General features: G+C 41.0%; 1 protein-coding gene across 3 annotated transcripts; it reads left to right on the plus strand.

Moving 5' to 3' along the window:
• Positions 1-527: 527 nt before the first annotated feature.
• Positions 528-18,862, plus strand: MYL1 (myosin light chain 1). 3 transcript variants are annotated; one of them, XM_032115102.1, is made up of 8 exons: positions 10,446-10,506; positions 11,269-11,293; positions 11,543-11,570; positions 14,697-14,840; positions 16,462-16,635; positions 17,159-17,236; positions 17,713-17,755; positions 18,543-18,862. In XM_032115102.1, the coding sequence occupies exons 2-7, from the start codon at positions 11,282-11,284 to the stop codon at positions 17,739-17,741; spliced, it is 465 nt and encodes a 154-aa protein (XP_031970993.1). In that variant the 5' UTR covers positions 10,446-10,506; positions 11,269-11,281; the 3' UTR covers positions 17,742-17,755; positions 18,543-18,862. The 3 variants fall into 3 exon arrangements, with proteins under 3 accessions (XP_031970992.1, XP_031970995.1, XP_031970993.1); XM_032115101.1 differs by lacking the exons at positions 10,446-10,506; positions 11,269-11,293 and adding an exon at positions 528-810; XM_032115104.1 differs by lacking the exon at positions 11,543-11,570 and having other exon boundaries at positions 10,423-10,506.
• The last annotated feature ends 1,350 nt before the right edge of the window (positions 18,863-20,212 follow it).

The following is a 20,212-nucleotide window of genomic DNA, read 5'->3' on the forward strand; positions in this document are numbered from 1 at the left end:
TAAACACCCAGAGCCTTTGCTTGAGCAACACTTCCTTGAACAAAAAGGAAGCAGAGGAGGAGAGAGGGGCTGTAGAGAGAGAGGCAAATGGGGTTGCAAAATTATGATCCCCCCAGCCACGAAAGTCAAAATTACTATTTGAAACTGAATCCTCCTGGAGTACTACACAGGCATGGGGGAAAAGGGGCCAGGAGGGAAGGAAAGAAAGAAGATTTATTACTTAAGCAGAACTAAAATTCTGATGAGGAAAAGGACCATTCAATCCATGCCCAAATTTCAGATCAACGGCAGATATGAAACTGGGCTTGTTATATTTCCCTCTCCTTTGCATGCTTAAAAAAGACAGGCGAGGTGGATTGGGTTTTAAAGGGGAAAAAAGTCCCTTGATCTCATAAAGCCCTGAACTCTTATATTCCATTTATAGCTCTAGCTAGAATGACATCCCCCTTGATTATCAGGCTGTCCAATCCAGCTGCATGTGTCAGAGCTGTATGAGGCACTAAGTGAAATATATATATGCCCTTACAGAGTTTAACACATCGGATCCTCCTCCAGGGCACAGGCTGTGGCTCATTCTGACCATTGCTCCTCTCCCAGGAATCACTTGTTAAGTGGTTTTTGTTTTTTTTTTTTTTTAACTTTTTTTTGAGGGGCACTTTTACTTTCCAGTTTAAGCAACACAAAATGGCACCAAAGAAGGACGTAAAGAAACCAGCAGCAGCTGCAGCACCAGCGCCTGCGCCAGCACCAGCACCAGCCCCTGCGCCAGCCAAGCCCAAAGAACCCGCCATCGACCTCAAGAGCATCAAGGTAAATGTGTGTGTGCTGATCACAGGCCCACAGGGGAAAGGCAGTAGAGTCCTGGGTAAGAGTTGCAGTGAAGTGTTGCATGTGTTTGGTTCTGGTTTGGAGACTGCAAGGAAATGAATGAGTAACCTCAGCTGATAGATTTGCTGACGTGCCTGAGATTTTAACTATTTTAGTAGCTTTAGAGTGTAAGGCATGGTGCATGATTTAACACAGGAGTGAAGCCTGGGGATGTCAAAAGTATGTTGAAGTGTGGACCTCAGACATTTTACCCAATTGGTACCAGTCTCACTTGTTTGGTAAAGATAAATTTTAAGAAAATGACACAAAAACAACAACAACAAACAAAACAAAAAAAAAAAAAAAAAAGAAAAAAAACCACCTAAAGTAGGTACATGAGGACAGGAAAGTGGTTACTGAAACTTGAAATACAATGTTTTCTCATAGCGCTGTACTAAAACCAATCTCTTATAGTTTAAAATTCTTTTCCAAATTTTTGAACCACCTGATGACGCTTTGGTCATGTGCTTTGAGATCAATATGACTTACGTTTAAAAGAAACAAAACAAAACAGTTTAAAACAGAGAGATTTGGCAGTTTTTCCTATTTTTTTTTCATTTGCACTGTACAACAAACACTGGTGAGACCACGAGCAAGAAAGCCACGGATGGAAACATTTCAAGTGATTTCTTCTCACCCTTACATGTTTGATCACAATTTGCTGCAAATTGAAAGCAACAAAGAGAAAGAGTCTTTTGGACGTTTCCCTCTGACTGCACTGCCATTTGTTCTCATAATGTCTTTAGATTTTGCATGTCAACCAACATCACTCACTGTTGCCCTGACCCTTCAAAGAAAACTCCTCCATTTCGGGAGATTCTTTTCTTAGGAAAGAGGAGAGGGAGGCTAAGCAGTTAAGAGATGAAGAGACAGACTAGTTTCTCTTGAGTAGCACTATAAATAGTTATTCTGCACCTACCTGACAAGCTGATTGGTCCCAGGACCAATTCGCTGAATTCTACATAAAGAATCATGCCTATTATGGGTAAAAGAAGGACAAAAACTACTAATAGGACCTATACATGATGAATTGTATTTCAGATACCTTAATATATATAGTATCAAGATGTTAAGCCATTTAGTGAAACTTCTCCAAGTTTACTTTAATTTTACCAATCAGTAGTCAGTATTTTTCTAAAAGAATATGTATCTTCTCATAAGACTGAAGCTGAAGCCATTGAAAAGAGGAAAAAAAAAGACATTTTGAAATACTTAGAATTTTGAAGAGTACATGAAAAATCCACTAGTTTTGAGCATACTGTCTGAAAATTAGATTAGGCCTCACATTGCACTAGATGATAGGGAGCCAAGCTAAATTTCCTGCTAAATAACTTAATGGGATTTGATAGCTTTCTATGTCCAGTTAACCAGGAGAAAATAGAATTTTGAACTCCATTGAACCTAGCTAATCTATCTTCATATAAATAATAATATATTACCAGCTAAAAAATGTCAGATTGCACTCCGAGGCATCTTTGCAGTTCACTTCTTTACCCAAATGAAATAGCAGCAAGAAATATACACTGGTAGAACAGAGAAAACTCTCCAGGTTTTGTCATATTCAGACTGATAGAAGAACATGGAATTTAGGGAGACTTTCTTTTGAAAGATATCAGGCAAAATATTTTCTTCTGGGTCCCAACCAGCCCCCATGGGTTGTTACCCCTTTTCACATTTTGAGAGTTCAGGCAGTGAAGGGAAACAATTTCATGTTATAAGTAATTTGCCTAGGATATGTGGCAGAGTCAGGAATCAAAGTTTTTGGAGTCTTAGCCAAGTCCCTCAATTATTTCTCAGTCCTTCCATTCAGCCACCAAAGTCTCAGCATGATAAAAGGTACAGCACCATTTCCAGCAAAACTTTGGCACCAGGGAGTACTTAAAACTAAGCTTTTGGCTGGGACTGAATGAACAGTCCTGACCTGGGGCTCTTTGCAGTGATTTACCAGACATGGAGACAAAACCCAAATCACTTTAAAGAAGGGGATCAATTGGGCTATGCTTCACTCCTCAGGGAATTAGCAGCCATGCCAGAGGTTGCTACTCAGGAGAGGTGACTGGGAATGTCAGGCTACAGTGCCAGGATGATTTGGGGAGCCACACAGCAGGTAAACACACAGAGAGGATTTGTTAGCTTTTATAAAGACACATCCAAGCCCCTTGTTACAGCTGGGGTGGGTAAGGGTAGAGTTGCCTAACCAGGGCTTACAGCTTACATTTGGCTGTGTACTTCATTCTCAGTTGGCATCAGAAGTCATAATAGTCTCCAAAACAAATATGGTGGTTTACAAACACAAGTAGTGATTCTCTTGGTGGTACCTCCTCACTCAGATGCCCTTCTTGGCCTATCTCCAGGGAATCTGGTTTTCTGAACTTTTTGGGATACACGTTTTGCAACTTTGGCACTTTTTTCCTCCTTTCTTAGGAGGACTCAAGCTAGGTTTGTCTATCACCATCAGAAGCTGTGATTAAGTTGCAACAGGCCATTCATTCTTTTCTGTTCTTTATCCATCTCTTGAAATTAAGCCAATTAGAGCAAATATGTGGTGATTTGCTAGTGTCAACAGCATCTTATACAGGATGTTCTATTTTTGAGCAACATCTATGGAATATAAAACTGAGTGACAGGAACCCAACTGGTAGACTCAAATCTCTAAACTCAGCCCTTTTACGGCTCAGTTTGGGTTACAGCATAACAACCATAGGAAGAGAGTCAAGACAGAGACGAAGAACTTGGTTTTAAATGGAAATGTGAAGACCTATTTCCCTCTACTTAGGGAACACCATAAAAACTCAATCTGCTTTGCACAAGCCTTTCCAGACCAAATGTATATTTCCAATTTTCTTTATTACTAACACGTCTTGGATTTGCATAGGCACAAAAGTTAAAGATTAAATAATAGCTGAGAAGAGAACAGGGCAATGGATGCAGCTGAGAGCCACCAATGGGAACCAACCAAGACTGAAATCAAAATGACCATAGAGATAATTTTCTTAAGAGACCCCCAAGAATTCTGCAGTTAAAACTGTGGCCCAGTACACCCCTAAAAAGACAGTTTATCTGTTTTATCAACCTTCTTCTCCCATACAAGCTTGAGTGAGAAGGAATGTTTAAGTGATGAAAAACACTACTGTGGGTCTATGTCTGCAACAACTGGAATGAAACATGAATGATGCAGATGTCCCATGCTTGGCTTAGCAACTGAGGCAGTGGGAAATGGATAAACTTCCCATTGAGCAAATCTGTATAACTTAGTCCCTATTACCAACAAGAAAAGCATATTGGTTTCCTAGTGGAAATCTAGGAGTCCTTCCCACCACAAGTAACCAGCCCTTGGACAGAGCCCAGGCTCGTAAAATCAACTAGGATGCAAATGCTGAAGATGGTGAGTGCAGTGCTTCGCAGGCTTCTGCTCTGCAGATGGTGATCTGAATGTGTAGCGCCCTGATCTGGTGTCACGTTAGGTCCTTTGCTTCAAGGATACAGCTGAGTATCCTCGCTTGAGCAGAGACAGAGATTGGACAAGTGTCCACAGTGGAAGTGAGGTTCAGGGGTACACAAGGTTTCCTATGCTGGTGTTTTTAAGACTGAAATCCCAGGACATCAATTATACCATGCCCAACTGCAGATAAGCCACCCAAATGTTTAGGAGAAAAATAATTAAAAGCTACCAACTAGTAAAGGCTTGCTAAAATCTTGTGTAACTGTGTGATGCATGATGACGATGCCTGTTGCATGGAAGCAAGCCTGTGATTGCTTTTAACTGAAGAGCTCTAAGGGCAGTAAAAAGTATTTCTCCAAGTGTCGTTATTTCTTGTTACATTCCCTACTTGAGTAGATCATCTCTGAACAGACATTGCTTTGGATATAACTAGAGAGAGATAAACTCACTAAAATGCACTGACAGAAAACTCCTGGGCTGGAGGGCAAGCAGCACTGCAAATGTCAGCTGAAGCACTCGGAGAGCTGTTGTGCTGCAGACAAACTCCACATGAAGCTGTGGAGTGAGAGCAGGAATGTCAACGGTAGCTTTGCTCAGAAGCGCTATGGGGTTTTTTAGGAAACAGCAGGTTTTTACTTGAAACTTTTGGATCAGGTCTTCAAATTATGCCTGATCTAGCTCCAGCTATGACTCCAGAAGGATTCCCTAGGACTGGTGATCTGTTGGACAAGGTCACCAGTCCCAAGTGTCCGTACAGGTAGGAAGGGGACAAGCATCAATATAAATTCAGTCTTAAGAAATGTAAAAGTGCCTCTCTGATGCCATCCAGACCAGCTTCCTGCTACTGCTTTGACCCGTGACACAACACCACCCAGGATCCAGCCCGGAACAGCCCCAGCCACAGCCCTCGCCTCTCTGAACCTCGCCACTGACATGTCACAACCCATGCTGCTGACAAACACAGGACAGGCAAGGCATGGCATAAAAGCGTCACAGGACAGGCAACTTGGACAACAGATTGCTGCACACCAAGACATCCCCTTGGGACGCTGTTGGAAACGACACACAAAAAACCACAGCTTAGTTTTGTTTACAAAGTTTTCAGAAGAACTTTGCCTCCTTTTCTTCCTAAACTGCTGCTAAGCAAGGAGTCCCTCAAAAGTAGAGAGTACCCACACATATTAGTAGAAATTTTTCCTTAATGTTGCTAACCAGAAAAATTTTTTGAAAAATAATGATTTTTTTCTTTAAACAAGATCCATCCTTAGTAATTCACAGCTTTAGCAGCATTTAAAAAAGAATACCTATAGCCTTTGGAGGCTCTGGTGAATGGCAAACCTTGGTAGAAACAGCGGAATTTAAAGCAAATTACACAAAATATAACATTTTAAGAGTGCACAGGGTAACTCCAAGTGTTAACAGGAGTTACGTGGCAGAGCTTTACTCCCATCAAACAACCCCACAATATTTCTAAAATACTGTTTTAAGCCCCCTCAGAGCACAGAGACATTGTAAAACATAGTAACAAGATATTTGAGTTAATCTTACATAAAGCAAGAAGGTGACAAATTTAGCCAATGACAAGCAGAGAAAGAAGTCGTCTGTAAGGAGATATGAAACAAGCAACCTGGAAATTTGCCCTTGTTTCACTAAGGCTTTATTACATCTTATACCCACTGCCAAGAAGCACTTTCAACTGAGTAGTTTACCACAGAGCACTTAAATGTCAAGTAGCAAGGGTTTAAATTACGTTAACACTCTAACAGTGCCGCTGGGAGGCATGTTAAAACAAGAAGTCCCTGCAAAAGCAGGGCTCCAGAGCTTCATATCTTGTGTATCCCCTTGATTATACACATTCAAGCACAAAAGCAATTAGAAAAGGAACATGTTTACAAATGAGTACTGCTGAAGGCACTTTCCCCCTGAAGCTAATGAAATGTGTTTAAAAGGATATGATCAACAGTGCAGCTAGAGTGCATATCACACCCAGATATTTCAGAAGGGCACATTAATTAAACGTCAAGGCTCATCCAAAAGTTTTTGCACAGCTGCAAAGCAATTGTGAAGTTACAAGTTTTAAGAATCTGTAAACTGGAAAGTTACACAAAATGTTTAGGAAAAAAGTCAAATTAATCTGCAGACAAGTCATTTAAACTCAGAGATATTTTTTAATTATTATTTCAAACCTCATAGTATCACACATGCAATTTTCTCTCCTGTATTAATGGTGGTTGTTTTTATTCGTTCTGCAATTGTATTTCTAGGCAGCTCTGTTCTCAAAACAGACCTCAGTTTCTCAAAAGCTCTTCTGCTAATGTTTCTCTGCCTCACATGACAGGAATCTAAATCCATCAGGCTGTTAATTCTTACTTAAATGAGAAGCAGCCTCTCTAAAACCTATGGCATTGATTGCACAAGTTACGTAACTGAGGCAAGGGATGGGAAAAGGACAACCTGCTTCTCAGAGGGGTTTGGAAGCTGTGTAATCCTGCACTCAGTGATCTCTACTAGAAAAGATGTGCAGCTGTATTAATCAAGGAGCAGACATTAACGGTGAGCAGGTATCATACTGTAGACACAATCCTAGCTTAACTTCATTAAAAAAAAAAAAAAAAGAAAAAATTCCTCTAGTCCTCATAGAAGGCTACATATACAAGAATATTATAGGAGACTCAAATTTTATCCTCTCTGATTTTCCAAGATATCTGATTTGTTTCAACCTCTTTTAAAGGCAGTGCCTTGAAATATCTGATGACTCTTTAATAAACTCCTCAGATGACTCACTTCTTGTCATTCATCCAAAAGGTAACAAGCAGATGGAGCAGCTTAATGCTTTAACTCTCAGCAGCACCCTTTCCCAGGGCTTTTCATCCTGTCCAGACCTTTCCTGAGTTACAGTGAGCAGAAGGCAGCTTCCCCTCAGCACAGCTGTACTCACTCCCAGTACCCACCAGCCTAAAGAGGTGAGCACAGCATCATACTGTAACGCTTGGGGCCCTAAGGCACATAAACCAGTGATTTTTGGGAAATCAGGAACTTCGTTAATAATTTGGAAATAAGGATTTGTGTGGATTGGGTCTCTGTTTAGCTGGTGATAAAGAGTTACATACAACCCCATCCACCCCACCCAATAACTGGGACCTGGTCAAAATGCCTCTAGCAACAGAATTACTAGAAGGTGGACACAGATAATGCAAGGAACAAAGCAAAAAAAAGCCAAACTCAAAACACACCACCTTTTTCTTTGGCACAGATAGCCTTCTGTATAATAACTCTGCCCATAAATAAGGGCTATATGAAGTTAGAAAAATCCAAGGCGTTCTGGTCTTTCCCAGGTGTTTCAGTTGCTTCAACCTTTCATTCTTTTTGCTAGGGGTCGGGCATTCAATTTTTGTTTAACTGGGCTCCCTGAAATATCAAAATCATCCCTAAAGCCTCAAGACTCACAGTGTCCTCTGACAATGCAGAGAACACTGCCAAGATCAGAACAAAGACCAGATCACTGCAAAATATTTCTTTGTCCCTTTTGAGTTTTCTGAAAGCTCCTTGTAGAATCAGAAATCTCACCTTTAATTTCTTTTAAGGAGTATTTGACATATTTTTCATCTAGGCCATTTTGTAGGGGCCCTTACTGAAAGCAAGTACACCTTAACCCCCCAACAGACCTATTGTCTTAGAGCAGGGCTGTTCTTAATTTAAGTGAATGCAACATGTCCATGCTAGAATATTCCTCCCCAGTAAAATCTTAGTGAGATTTTATTCAAGGATCAGTACTCAAATGAAGGGCTGATATGGTGCACTTGTTTTTCCTCATCTGAAATCTTAGACAAAGTCTTATATGGTCAAAAGATAATTAGATTATGTGTAGACGCCTCTCGATTGATAGATATTTGATAGCCCATTTAATCCAGATGAGTAATCCAGGTACCTGTTTTCTATGCCCAAGACAAATGCACTCCAATTATTTTTTGCCTGGCATCTTTTGGGATGAGCTTTGTTGTAGCCAAACATAAAACTTATCTGCTCAAGAAAATGAGTCTAAGTTTTCCCTAAAACAAAAAAGAAACAAACAAAAAAACAAACAAAAAATTCAGATCTGTTTTCAGGGGAACACTTCCCAGTTGCCAGCACTGCAGAGCAAGATGCTGAGGGCAGAAGGAAAATTCCACAAAAAGCAACATTCTACATTGACCCAGACACCATTTCAGCTCTGCCAAAGTCTTTGAAAGCTCATCTATTAATTCATGGGGAGTGATGGCAAAGATCTCGATGACCTTTCTCACGTGCCCAATTTCCAGCCCCAGCCAGTGTGAATCAGGAGCTCTGCACTGTGCTAAACTTATGTCAGCAAACCCAGTGCAAAAACACCAGTCCCTTTTCTATGCAGCTGCACCTGATTGTGGCTACACCATCAGGAACACATCCCTGTTCCCACAGGCTAATAGATTACAAATAGCAAAAGAAACACCAAAACCCAACAACAAACCAATCAACCAAAAGCAAAGGATTGTCAGTGAAGCTTTTTTTCATACTCAGTATATTTCCAGGTATTTCTAAAAAAATGCAAATAATTTGTTTGAACAGAGCTTTTTCCAGCTAAAATGGCAAGCTCAGAAAAATCTTCGCAGTTGCATCTTTATTTTTTTTAAATAGAAGGTAGGAGGTTAGTATCTCAAATATATTTAATTTGACTGTTCTGTTTAGAAACACCAGTAAAATTAAGTCAGCTTGAATTTGATTCTTTCATTCAGAGTCCTCAATATACTGAAATACACAATCACAAAGGTTATGCTTCTCTTCAGGGTAACGAAGTAAGCTACAGGAGAAAGTTTTTCTCACTAATCACATCTCATCATTAGAAAACCAGTAGCAGTGACTGCTTAACAGAGGCAAGCAATAGAAGTCAAAAGGGGGGATTTGAGTTCAGAACTGAGAGTCTGTTGTTGTCACACAACTATTCCCACCCTGGCTTCATGACATTCTTGATCTGGTTGAGGCAACAGGGAAAGGAAGAAGCTTGGAGCAAATTTTGCTAATCCTTTACATGTCATAACATCCATTCAGATATTCGACCTGGTCTTGGGGGATGCTACATGGTGGGCCTAGGTCTTTTCTAGTAAAAAAGCTGCAGCCTCTACCTCCTGCTCCCTATCTGTAGGCCCACCATGACCACCCTAAAACCCAAAAAGTAAGTATCCCTTTCCCCACCATAAACAGTCATCCTTCCAGTTCACAAAGACTTTTGGGGTCCTTAGCTTCTATCACTGTTTCTCCTTTGCCTCAACCTCACAAACACCTGAGCAGCACCACTTCTGCACACACCTGTGAGCTCTAAACACAGCACCCTGGTGCCCTGCCTAACCCCAGCCCCAGAGGAAGAGTATCCTAGAGATCACAGGCTACCACGAATATAGATTTTCCACTGCCCTGCAGGGTACATCTACACATTAGCCACTAACTTAATATAATTGGTTCCAAAATACACAGATAATTATTCCTTTTAAAATGTTAAAAATTTGGAAAACATGGTCAGTGCAGAGGAAGAGCTTCACAACAGGATGCCATCTCTGTTGACAGATAACTTTTCTGCTCAGTGTCAACAGCTCGATCCCCCTGAGCAGACAGGCAGCAGAACTACTCTTCTAATGTTGGGCACTGTATTATCCATGTAAGGGGTTGAGCAAAGCCCAGCAAAGATATGAGGACCATTCAGCTGCATCTCATACATCCTGCAAGCCATGTGTATAACCAGCCAGCTGGGCAAACATGTGGCACTCCTCACCCTCAATGCTCCTTGCTCACTGACTCTACAGCTTATCGGAGAAATAGAATCCTTCCCTATAAGGAAGTCTTGGTAGATCTGGACAAGGAATATCTCCTCCTGATGGTATGGACCCAGAAAGTGCTGACGTGAATCAAACTTACTGCTTGTCACTCCCTGCCCCTCTACAGCCTCCTAAAAATAGCCATCATAAGATGTCTATCAAGACATGGAGCCTCCTGTCACTTTGCCCTAAGAAAGCTAAAGAACTCGCCAAGGGGAGGGACCTCTTCCTTCTGACACCTAATCCAGGCAATGCCGTCATCACTACCGGATAAATAAGGGGAAGAAAGGCAAGGAAAGCAGGACCACTCTCAAGACCTCTCAGCTAATCCTTTCTGCCTTTCTGCTGCTCTGCATTTCCAACTCAATCATGGTGGGTGCACTGGAAAGCTAATGGTTAGCAGCCAGCCAGTGTATTTTACATAAGTAAATGGGGCTTCTTGCCCATGTTAGGTCTTGGGGGGTGGGGGAAGGACAGTCCAGAAGACAGTTTAGGTTTGCTTGGTTTTCCTGTCTAAACTTAAAGGACTATGCAAGGTTTTCCAGCTAGCCTCCAGTTCCGAACTAGGCAACAGTAGTGGTGCAGCTTCCACAGCTTCCAACAGAAGGGTTACAATTTCCTAACCTTTTTTTAATCAAATGCAACCACCTAAAGTGGTGAGGAAAAATTGTATTTTTATATAAGCAAATATCATAGATTAGTACTTTATGAAACAACGTACCATCAAAAACTAATTTGAGACATAAAGGGATTGATTTAATTTCTGTGTTAATGAAAAGAACCCTGCTTGTTTAAAAATATTACTTCAAATTGTATAACTAAAATGGATCTATGCTGAAACAGTAAATGGACCTGATGGTAATTAATGACTTCTTTGTTAGTTAAGAGACTTTCAATTTTTGTTGCTTCTTGCCATAGCTCTGGCTTTCCTTGTGACGTAGATTTTATTGAAAACTTTAAGAATAGACTTGCTGATGCGTTTTTACACAGGAAGTTGCTAGATTAGGTTGCTATGGCCTAACTACATTAGACACAGAAGTGAAAGCACACAGGTACTTTGCGCTATTTACTTTCTCTCAGTGCATTTTCAGCAGTACTAGTTCTTTTTTCTCTCTCTTTTCTCCCCAACTGCAGTCCTTCTCTGCTGATGAAATCAATGGTAAGTGAAATCAAAGTTAAACTTTAACAGGGGGCAGGAGGGGGAACACAATGGCTACCAAATGCTAAATATTCACTAGCCTTAACAGCTCTTTTGCTATCTGCATTACTTCTGCACATTTTACAGGCCAAATTTTTGCTCTTTTGGAAGATGACTCATGGATTGAGCTGGATGCTTTAGAAAACACACAGGTTGTCCCCCAGCCCCCCCTTCCTAAGCTATTTTTTGTGATTAATTTCCTTCCAACAGATCGAGTTCTCCAAGGAGCAACAGGATGGTAAGTTACAAGAGAGCTGATGTGTTTTACATGTATGTGGGTTCAGAAAAGAGCTACAGGCTCAGAAATTAACTTTTATGAAACAATGAGCTAAGACTTCATCTGGTATAAATCACCACACTACTGACTTCAGAGCAGTGCTGATGACTTATGCTGAAGAAGAAGGTGACCGTAGATCTACGTGTAATTTATCTGGATGTTTGTTTACACGCTATCTGAACTGAGAAGTTTATACCATGGTACAAAGAGGAAATACACTGTCTCTACCTACTGAACATTTTTCAGTTGTGCTCCTGTTCTGGCTCTTCACAAGGATGCTGAATATAAGTCTTAAACTTGACCATCCCAGGGGAAATAGGCAGAAGGAGGACAAGAGGAGGAGGAAGTGGGTTGAAAATTTGACTTAGCTGCAGTGACTTTGCACTCTCACGTGAACAGAAGAAGCAAGAGTTCTACGTGTCAACTTCTGACAGGAGGTGTTGTGGAAGGGGAGGAACAAATGCTGTTTTACTGTAAAAATATTCTTTAAGCATGCAAATAGCCAGCAAATAAGTGACCTGTGTAAACTGCTGCTTACACAATGGTCTGGATATGCTGCAGTTCTTGAGCATCTCACTGTATTTTTTGATTCACAAGCAACTTGCAGCTTCCAAACTTTTTATTTCAATCTTCTAGAAAAAATTCTGACATGAACAATAATTCTAACTGAAGCTCTGAAAATCTAATTTCAAGTGTTTCAAATAGCCTAAGAGACGCATTTGGGCTAGATTAAGTAACATCTAAAAATGTCAAAAAATCAGTAGCACATATATTAGACTGAAGAAAGTGTTTCAAAAAGAAGATACAAGGATTTCCTAGAAATTCAGAGGGAGTGGAATAGCTAGAAACAGGTCTTGAGAGAGTCTTAAACTTTGTGAACATGAGCCTGTTCTCAGTTACATCATCAAAGCAATAAGGAGAGGTATAGTGCAGCAAGTGAGACTGGTAACAATTCTCTTCTTGCAGTTCAGACTCTCTTGGTCACAAAAAAAGTCATTTGGACTCTTCCTTACTTTTTAATTCTGAAACTTTTACAAAAGGATTGGGAGGGTTCATGGAAAAATGTCCTCGATTCAAAGCTGCTGGCATGTATAATGAAGCAAAATATTTCTTACAGCTTCCCTACGTATTTCAGATCATTCAGCTGCTGTAACATTGCAATGACTGAACCTAGCAGCAGAGAAATGGAAACTACTTGAGAGAGGGAGAATTTCCCTGGAGCAGAGATGGCTCACCCTCAGTAACTATTTCCATCGCACAGGTTGATGCACCAGCAGCTGTGTAGTACCATCCTCAGAAAGATTTTAAACATGCTTGCTCCAGCAGAGGTATAAATTAGGACTGGCTATTAAAAAAAAAATTGAAAATAAAAACCCCACAGCAAAGATATATTGCAGTGAAATGCACGCCTGAGAGACAAAAATAAATCAGTTCTTTTCTCCAAGCTGGAGAGCTGTGTTCGGAACCCAGTGAACATAAAACTTCATGGGGTTTACAAAATGCAGAAACTCTCCGGATGGCTTTGCTATTAGCACACTGGCATTGTTTTATACTTCTCTGCAGCTAAAGGTCATTGATTTAGCAGATGAAAGATTAGATCATATGGTAGAAATCACTACAGCTCCACTGATCTCAGCTTCTGGAGCTGATACTAGGAAGCTCTATACAAGTCCCGAAGGCCATGATTTCATACCCTGCAATAAAAACTGTAAAGAAAGAGAGTTAGCAGCAAAGGGTTATAGGTGTCTCACATCAGACAGTAAGAGGATTAGTTCCAGATGTATTAGATTACAGCCAAGCAGGCTGACACTCTGTATCAGCACTTTTACTGGGTGCCAGCAACAACTCCACCAGGATGGTACAAGGAAGACTAAAGCATAAACATAAATACCTCTGCATTACATGTTCCCAGCAGAAGATGAATGAAGACATGATCCGAAATGTGGCTTCTTACTCCTAAACCTGCCCCAAAGCAGAATGAACATTCCACAGGCTGCAAAACCCAAATCCTGTCTGGCTGCTGGATGTGCATCACAGCCAAGGAAAAACATTTTACTTGGTTTACTTGGAGCTAAACCACAGCATCATCAGACACTGCAGTGCAGAAGAGATCAACAGCACAGTCCAAGATGCTTGTGGCATATGAAGTTCAAACATAGCTTTTTACCCACACAGTTGACCTTTGTCCCATCCTCTTTTTTTAAAGACACAGTTCTTTATTCAAAGACTCTAAAAAAGCCATAAAATATAGTAATATGATTGACACGGAACTTCACAACAGAAGATGAAGGCTGGCAATGCAATGAAGGCAACTATCTGTGCTGATTTTTGTAGGAGAAATGCCTGTACCCAAAGGCCTTGTCCAACAAGAGGAAATAAGTGAACACTGATCACTTGGCAGCACTGAAGGAAGTGAAGTCTCAAAGTGAGAACACTGGAAATGCACAGGAAAAAGCACCACGAGTACTTCCACTGGAAAAGCAGAATATGCATTCATCTACAAGAAGCAGGGACACTACAAAGCACAGAAAAAAAGAGGGAACAAACATGTTTAGAAATCCCATTGTAAGGCAATTTTAAGGGAAAACAACAGTAAAAGCATTTGAAATCCACCTTCTAGTTTCCTATTAGCACTGTGCAGTTGAGATGCTGGGATTGCAGGCAGAACCCACTGAAGCAGGCAGAGGGTTTGCACTGCTAGGCACTTGACAGTCCCAGTTCTCTGGAGAGATAAGGTGGAGTGGATAACAACATTTTTACCATCTGCTGCTACATCATGTGAAGAAACCTGTTCCTGAATGACAACGTTGGTAGAGAACTTATCTTCCCCTTGTCCTTGAAATAGCTACAGGGTCAATCACAAAGCTATTGATGGTTATTAGAACCAGGAAAGATATGAAAGGTAGATATAAATGTTTAAAAATAGTGAAACAGAAATGTCAGAGGGGAGGAGTTTTTCTTGGGACTGTGGGCCAAAAATTCCCCTGGCTGACTCCCCTGGAGTCAGTGGAACAGTGCCAGGAGACAACAGGCTCACATCTTTGTCCATAGGGAGCTGCCTGGCTCAATGTTGCTCTTCTCTTGCAGACTTCAAGGAGGCCTTCCTCCTCTTTGACAGGACTGGTGATGCCAAGATCACCCTCAGCCAGGTTGGCGATATCATCCGGGCACTGGGGCAGAACCCTACAAATGCAGAAATCAACAAAATCCTGGGAAACCCAAGCAAAGAGGGTAAGTGCCCTACAGTCTTTTGGGCCCTTCTTGAGATTGAGGAACAGAAATGAGGCAACACCAATAGTCACACCAGGAGAGAGGGGAGCTCTTACTCTGATGGGGAGTGAGGGGGACTATGCAACAATACATGGTATTGCACTAATTTCTTTGGAAGAAAATGATGCTGATGGGGAATAGAGGAAAACCTTCTCCTTAGGACATAGGGAGTTCTCTGTAGGGACCATTTTGGTGTCAACTCAGTGTAGGCATAACACACACTCATTGTTGCTCACAGTCCATTAGTGCCCCAGCTTTTCCTTGGGGAGCTGTGAGTCCTTTTCTAACAGCTGATACTCAGCTCTTCAGGTCCTTCCAGTGCAAGAATTTCTGCACAAGCCAAGACATGTCCCAGGACTGGAAACCCATCTGTATATTTCAGCTGACTGGAATGGTATTTCCAAAGCTCCTACAAACCTGGGCACACTGAGGCATATATTGGCCATTTATTATTGCAGCCCTTTTTTATTTCCTTTTCCTCCCTTTTAGAGATAAAAAGAAAGGATAAATAATGTAGTCCCCTCCTTTTATAAGGATCTAGAAGCAGGTGATCCCTGATTTCAGTCATGCAGAACCATATTAAAATAAGCTAAATTATATTCACATCCTCTGGCCTGGTAAAGACAGCTCTGAGCAACAACTTAGAAATCTTTGGCACCAGCAGGAAGCATTGAGGACGAACACGGAGGTGAGATCATACCAGGACTTGAAGTGATTCCAGCAATAACTGACAGTAAATTTGATATAAGCTACATAGCAAAATAGGTTTTGTAACAACTGTATAATGAAAAATATCTGTCACATTTCCATCTATTATATTTTGCTACTGCCCAGATGAAGGCTGGCAATGGAAAGATACAGGAAGAAGGAAGAAAGAATAGAAAGATTATTTTATTTGGCAGCCTTGATCAAAAAAAAACCAAAAACAAACCCCAAAACAAAGCAAAACGAGCAATAACTTTTGGTTCATGAGAGGAAAGGGGTTAGATGAACTAAGCTCAGGAGGTCTTAAACCTCCATTGTGAACATGCCCAAATTTACTATTGGCAACCCACCACACTGTACTTTCCTAGTTTTAATTCGTTTATTTTTTTGCTAATAAGCTCTGCCACCACATCAAAGAGACCCTGAAGAGGTCAGTAACATGTGAGCAACCTCAGGGGCTTGTCTAAATCACCACATTCCACTCTGGTTATCTTTTCCCCATTGCTGGGGCTCAAGATTTTTGTTTGACTGTATTCTGCAGTTCCCTCACTCTCCAAATCCTTTCACAGATTAACTCATAGAGCAAATTACATTTCTGAAAGAAAAATATAGCATGCACACGAGCATACAAAGCTATGTGAGAAGGATCCTGGAGCAAGGATGTGAAAAATCAGATGTATGTGAAAATTAACTCACAGGATAAGAGAATCCAGATTCTGCAAAGGAACTGTCAACTTTTGAGGCAAAGACTAGAGTAAAGGCTAGAAAAAGCTGTGAAAATGAGGTAGGGGAGGCTCTCCCACATTTGAAGGCAAATATGTCTAAGGAATACACATACAAATGTCTAGCATGTAGCAACTGGTGTTTTTTCTCCCAGAGTTGAATGCCAAGAAGATTACTTTTGAAGAGTTCCTGCCCATGCTGCAAGCAGCTGCCAACAACAAGGAACAGGGCACCTTTGAAGACTTCGTTGAAGGTCTGCGTGTCTTTGACAAGGAGGGCAACGGCACGGTCATGGGTGCTGAGCTCCGTCATGTGCTGGCTACCCTGGGTAAGGGATCATCCTCTCTGCAAGCTCCTCAAACACTGCTGCTGTTTGAAGGCATGAGAGAGGGTGGGAAGGTAGTCCAAACAGTTCGAAGAAGCAGGAGGCTACCAAGTCAGACAAGACTCTGGGTTTCCTAACTGTGAATCCACAAAGAAAGCAAACAGAGCTTTGGGGTTTCTACTAAAGACCAAAGGAAAAGGCTAGGCTTATGACACCTAAATTCAGGCAAGATATTACGAGTGAGTGTTATTTGACGAATAGAGAGAAAAGTGTGTACATCTCAGCGACATAACACAAATGGACAAAAGTAGAGGATTTGCTGCATAGTTTCTTTACTCTGTGGGAATAACTAGAATCCCTATGCATATACGTCTCTGTCTTCTAAAGAAAGTTGAAATTAATTAAGTTCATGTTATATATAGGTGTTTTTTCACTATCTCAGAAAATAAGGAAAGCCTTTGGAAAAGCTGTAGGTTTCAGCCTCAGTTCTGTGTGGAAGAATGAAACAAGTTCTGTCCATTCTCAGGTGAGAAGATGACAGAAGAAGAAGTAGACGAACTCATGAAAGGTCAGGAAGACTCAAATGGCTGCATCAACTACGAGGGTAGGTGCAAGAGTTCAACATCCACCCTACATTTCTCCTCTCTTACACTTTCATTACAGTGGGCTTTTAGCCTCTCAGGCATGTCATGCAAAGCTCCAGCTGTGTTAGGTCAAAAGACTTATGTGTGAAAACGACCGTGGCAATATGCATATCCTGCAGTCACACCATGCAAAAGACTCAATTCAGCCACAGCAGAGGAGGCTGTTTTGGTCAATACCAAATCTCTAGACTCTGACTTTATGTAGAGCAGTTGCAGTGATTGTATCCAATAGCTACTGTCTTATCACACTTCAGCAAGAAGAGAGCTTGATTTGTACAACATTAAACACTTAAAACTTCCTATCACCCTATCAGATCAAATCTGACCAGGTACACATTTTTAATGCCATCAGCTCATGAACAGCTGTTATTTTTAGTTATTTCCCAAGGTAACATTTGCTGCTCCTTCTAACTAGCGTATCTGTATTTTTCCACAGCATTTGTAAAGCACATCCTGTCTGTCTAAGAGGAATTCTCCAGGTACCAAATGCTATGTTGTTCTTATTTGCACACTTAACTTCATCTGCTTGCTATGCTTAAAGGCTTCTACATACCCATGGCCAACAGAGGCTACAAAACCATGACACCAACATTTCCCCAACAATATGAAAATAATAAAATGAGACTTTTGTCCAAAAGCAAAGACAGCAGGAGTGAAGGTTCCTGGCTGTTGTTCACAGCCCTGTAACTCATCGTTGTTTAGTAGGTTTTTCAAACACAACGCAAATTGACAGCCTGAGACATTTATCCTACAAGCACAATTGAGATTTTTTTTTTAACTGAAATCAAAGCAACACCTTCTAATAATTTGTAGATTTCTGTTAAGACAGAGTGGCCTGAATACTCATGTGAGCTACTGAGAACAGGTCTTCAAACAAAATAATCATCTGAAGAAGTATATTGTCACAGTCATGAACAATAGCCAAAAGAGGGCTTCAAAAGTATCCAGTTATTTAGCAAGTAGGGGAAAATAAAAAGAACAACCCCCCGCCCCCCACTCCCAACCTTTATATGCTAGTATTTTTCCCAGAGAAAGAAAAAAAAGAAAAACACAAAAAACAAACCCCGAAAAAGCAGCTGTCTTTAAAATGCAAACAAACTATTGTGGGCTTATGTTAATTGTCAGTTATTCTATCCAAGGAAATAAAAATTCCCAACTGTAGGAAACAAACACCTCAAAACAGAAATCAAGGGCTCAGTTTGTCATTTTGCAAGTGTTTCTTCAGCCAACATCAACTTCAAATACAACTTTCCCATTCCTTCCCAGAACAAGCCAAATTCAGAAAGACCAGATGGCACTCAAGATTTGCCTGAAATTCTTCCTCAGTCTGTCACCATCAACATGGAAACTGCATAGAACCGGATGATATGACTCCAACCCCACCACTTTTTACCAGTACATCCATGTATCACCTTTGGGCCACTACACTTCCATTTAAAAAACCTGAGCTTTTACCAAAGCAAACCTCATGGAATAAACTCTTACCATCCAGGGTCCATCCATCCCAGCCATCTCTTTCCATGTTATTTGCGTTGAAAATATGTAATTTCTTGGAAAAATAAAGCATCCATAAATCCTTGTGGTCACTTTGTGGCTATAAAGTCTTTTTTTCCCCATCTGTTCAAACCCGCTCAAAGCACTATTCAGCAGTTAGTTCATTTTCCATTTTGTGGTATATTGCATACCACAAAATAAAGTTTTATAAAAGAAATACAAATACAGACATTTCCAGTAGGTCACTCTACTTGATCTGAATGAAAAACTCTTTGTTTGGGGTCTGGGAGGAGGAGTAATTAATTAGGGCACTACCACCAACATCAGCATTTACAACATTTTTGGGAGAAGAAGACCTGGTATCTGTTGTCAGAACACCTCCAAAGGTGGCAAGACCCAAAACCAGGCAGGGTGGCCCTGCTGCAGGGCACCTTGCAGAGCCACTTTTCCCAGCAAAATCTCCTCTGTACTGCTCAGTAGCAGCTAAACAGCACTGTTAGGAAAGAATCCTACCTGCTGTCTCTATTTACAGCTTTATGGACAACTAGAAAGAGCAATCAGAAGTTAGAGCCACCCTGAAATGCTCTGTAACTGGGAATAGACCCAGCCCCAGGCAAGAAGGGGCCAACTACCCCTTCTGCAGCAACAGTGGGAACAGTCATCGCTCAGGGAAGTATTGTTACATTCCTGCCCTTAAATGTAGCTCCTCTCTCTTCCTTAAGTGTTCACGAAACTGCCTTAATCCCCATCTGGGTATCAGCCTGTTCTATTAAAATTCTACCTTGCCTTATTGAGTTGCTATGCACAAAGTGACCATAATTCAAGTGCCAACAGGTGCAGAGTGGTGGCTGGCACCAGAATAAACCACAGCCATTCATACAACAGCTGCCTTTTTTCTGAGGCTTCCCAAAAAATCTCCCATTTAAATCCTCACCATGCTGGTACACAGGGCCAAATGAACCTGTGAACTATACCCTGCCCAGAGACTTATGCCAGCAGATAGTTTTCAAAGGGTTGCAGTTGCTACACTCAAAATGCAAAGAACCCTGGGCAGAAGAAAGAAGAAAAAAGGAGTTATTAAACTTCATCCTAAAAGGGCAATTAAAAAAAAGTGCAGGTTACACAAGCAGACTCAAAGCACTGCTACACACCCTACTGCTCCTCAACATCCTGCCTATACACCCATGCTCCAGGCAGCTCCTCTTTCCAAGAAACTGTGGATCGCAGTTGTTGGGAAAGCAAAAAAACTGAAAACCAAACCAATATTCCATATATATATATATATATATATATATATATATAGTGAAAAAGTGGCTGACAGCATATACATATGTATATGTATATATATATGTATATGCTGCCAGCCTCTTTTTCACCCTTGTCAACGCTGCACTGATGTGTGGTCACAGAACTTGCCTAGTCCAAGGCTGGACACAGCCTAA

Source organism: Corvus moneduloides, chromosome 7, assembly GCF_009650955.1.
Source record: "Corvus moneduloides isolate bCorMon1 chromosome 7, bCorMon1.pri, whole genome shotgun sequence".
NCBI lineage: Eukaryota > Metazoa > Chordata > Aves > Passeriformes > Corvidae > Corvus > Corvus moneduloides.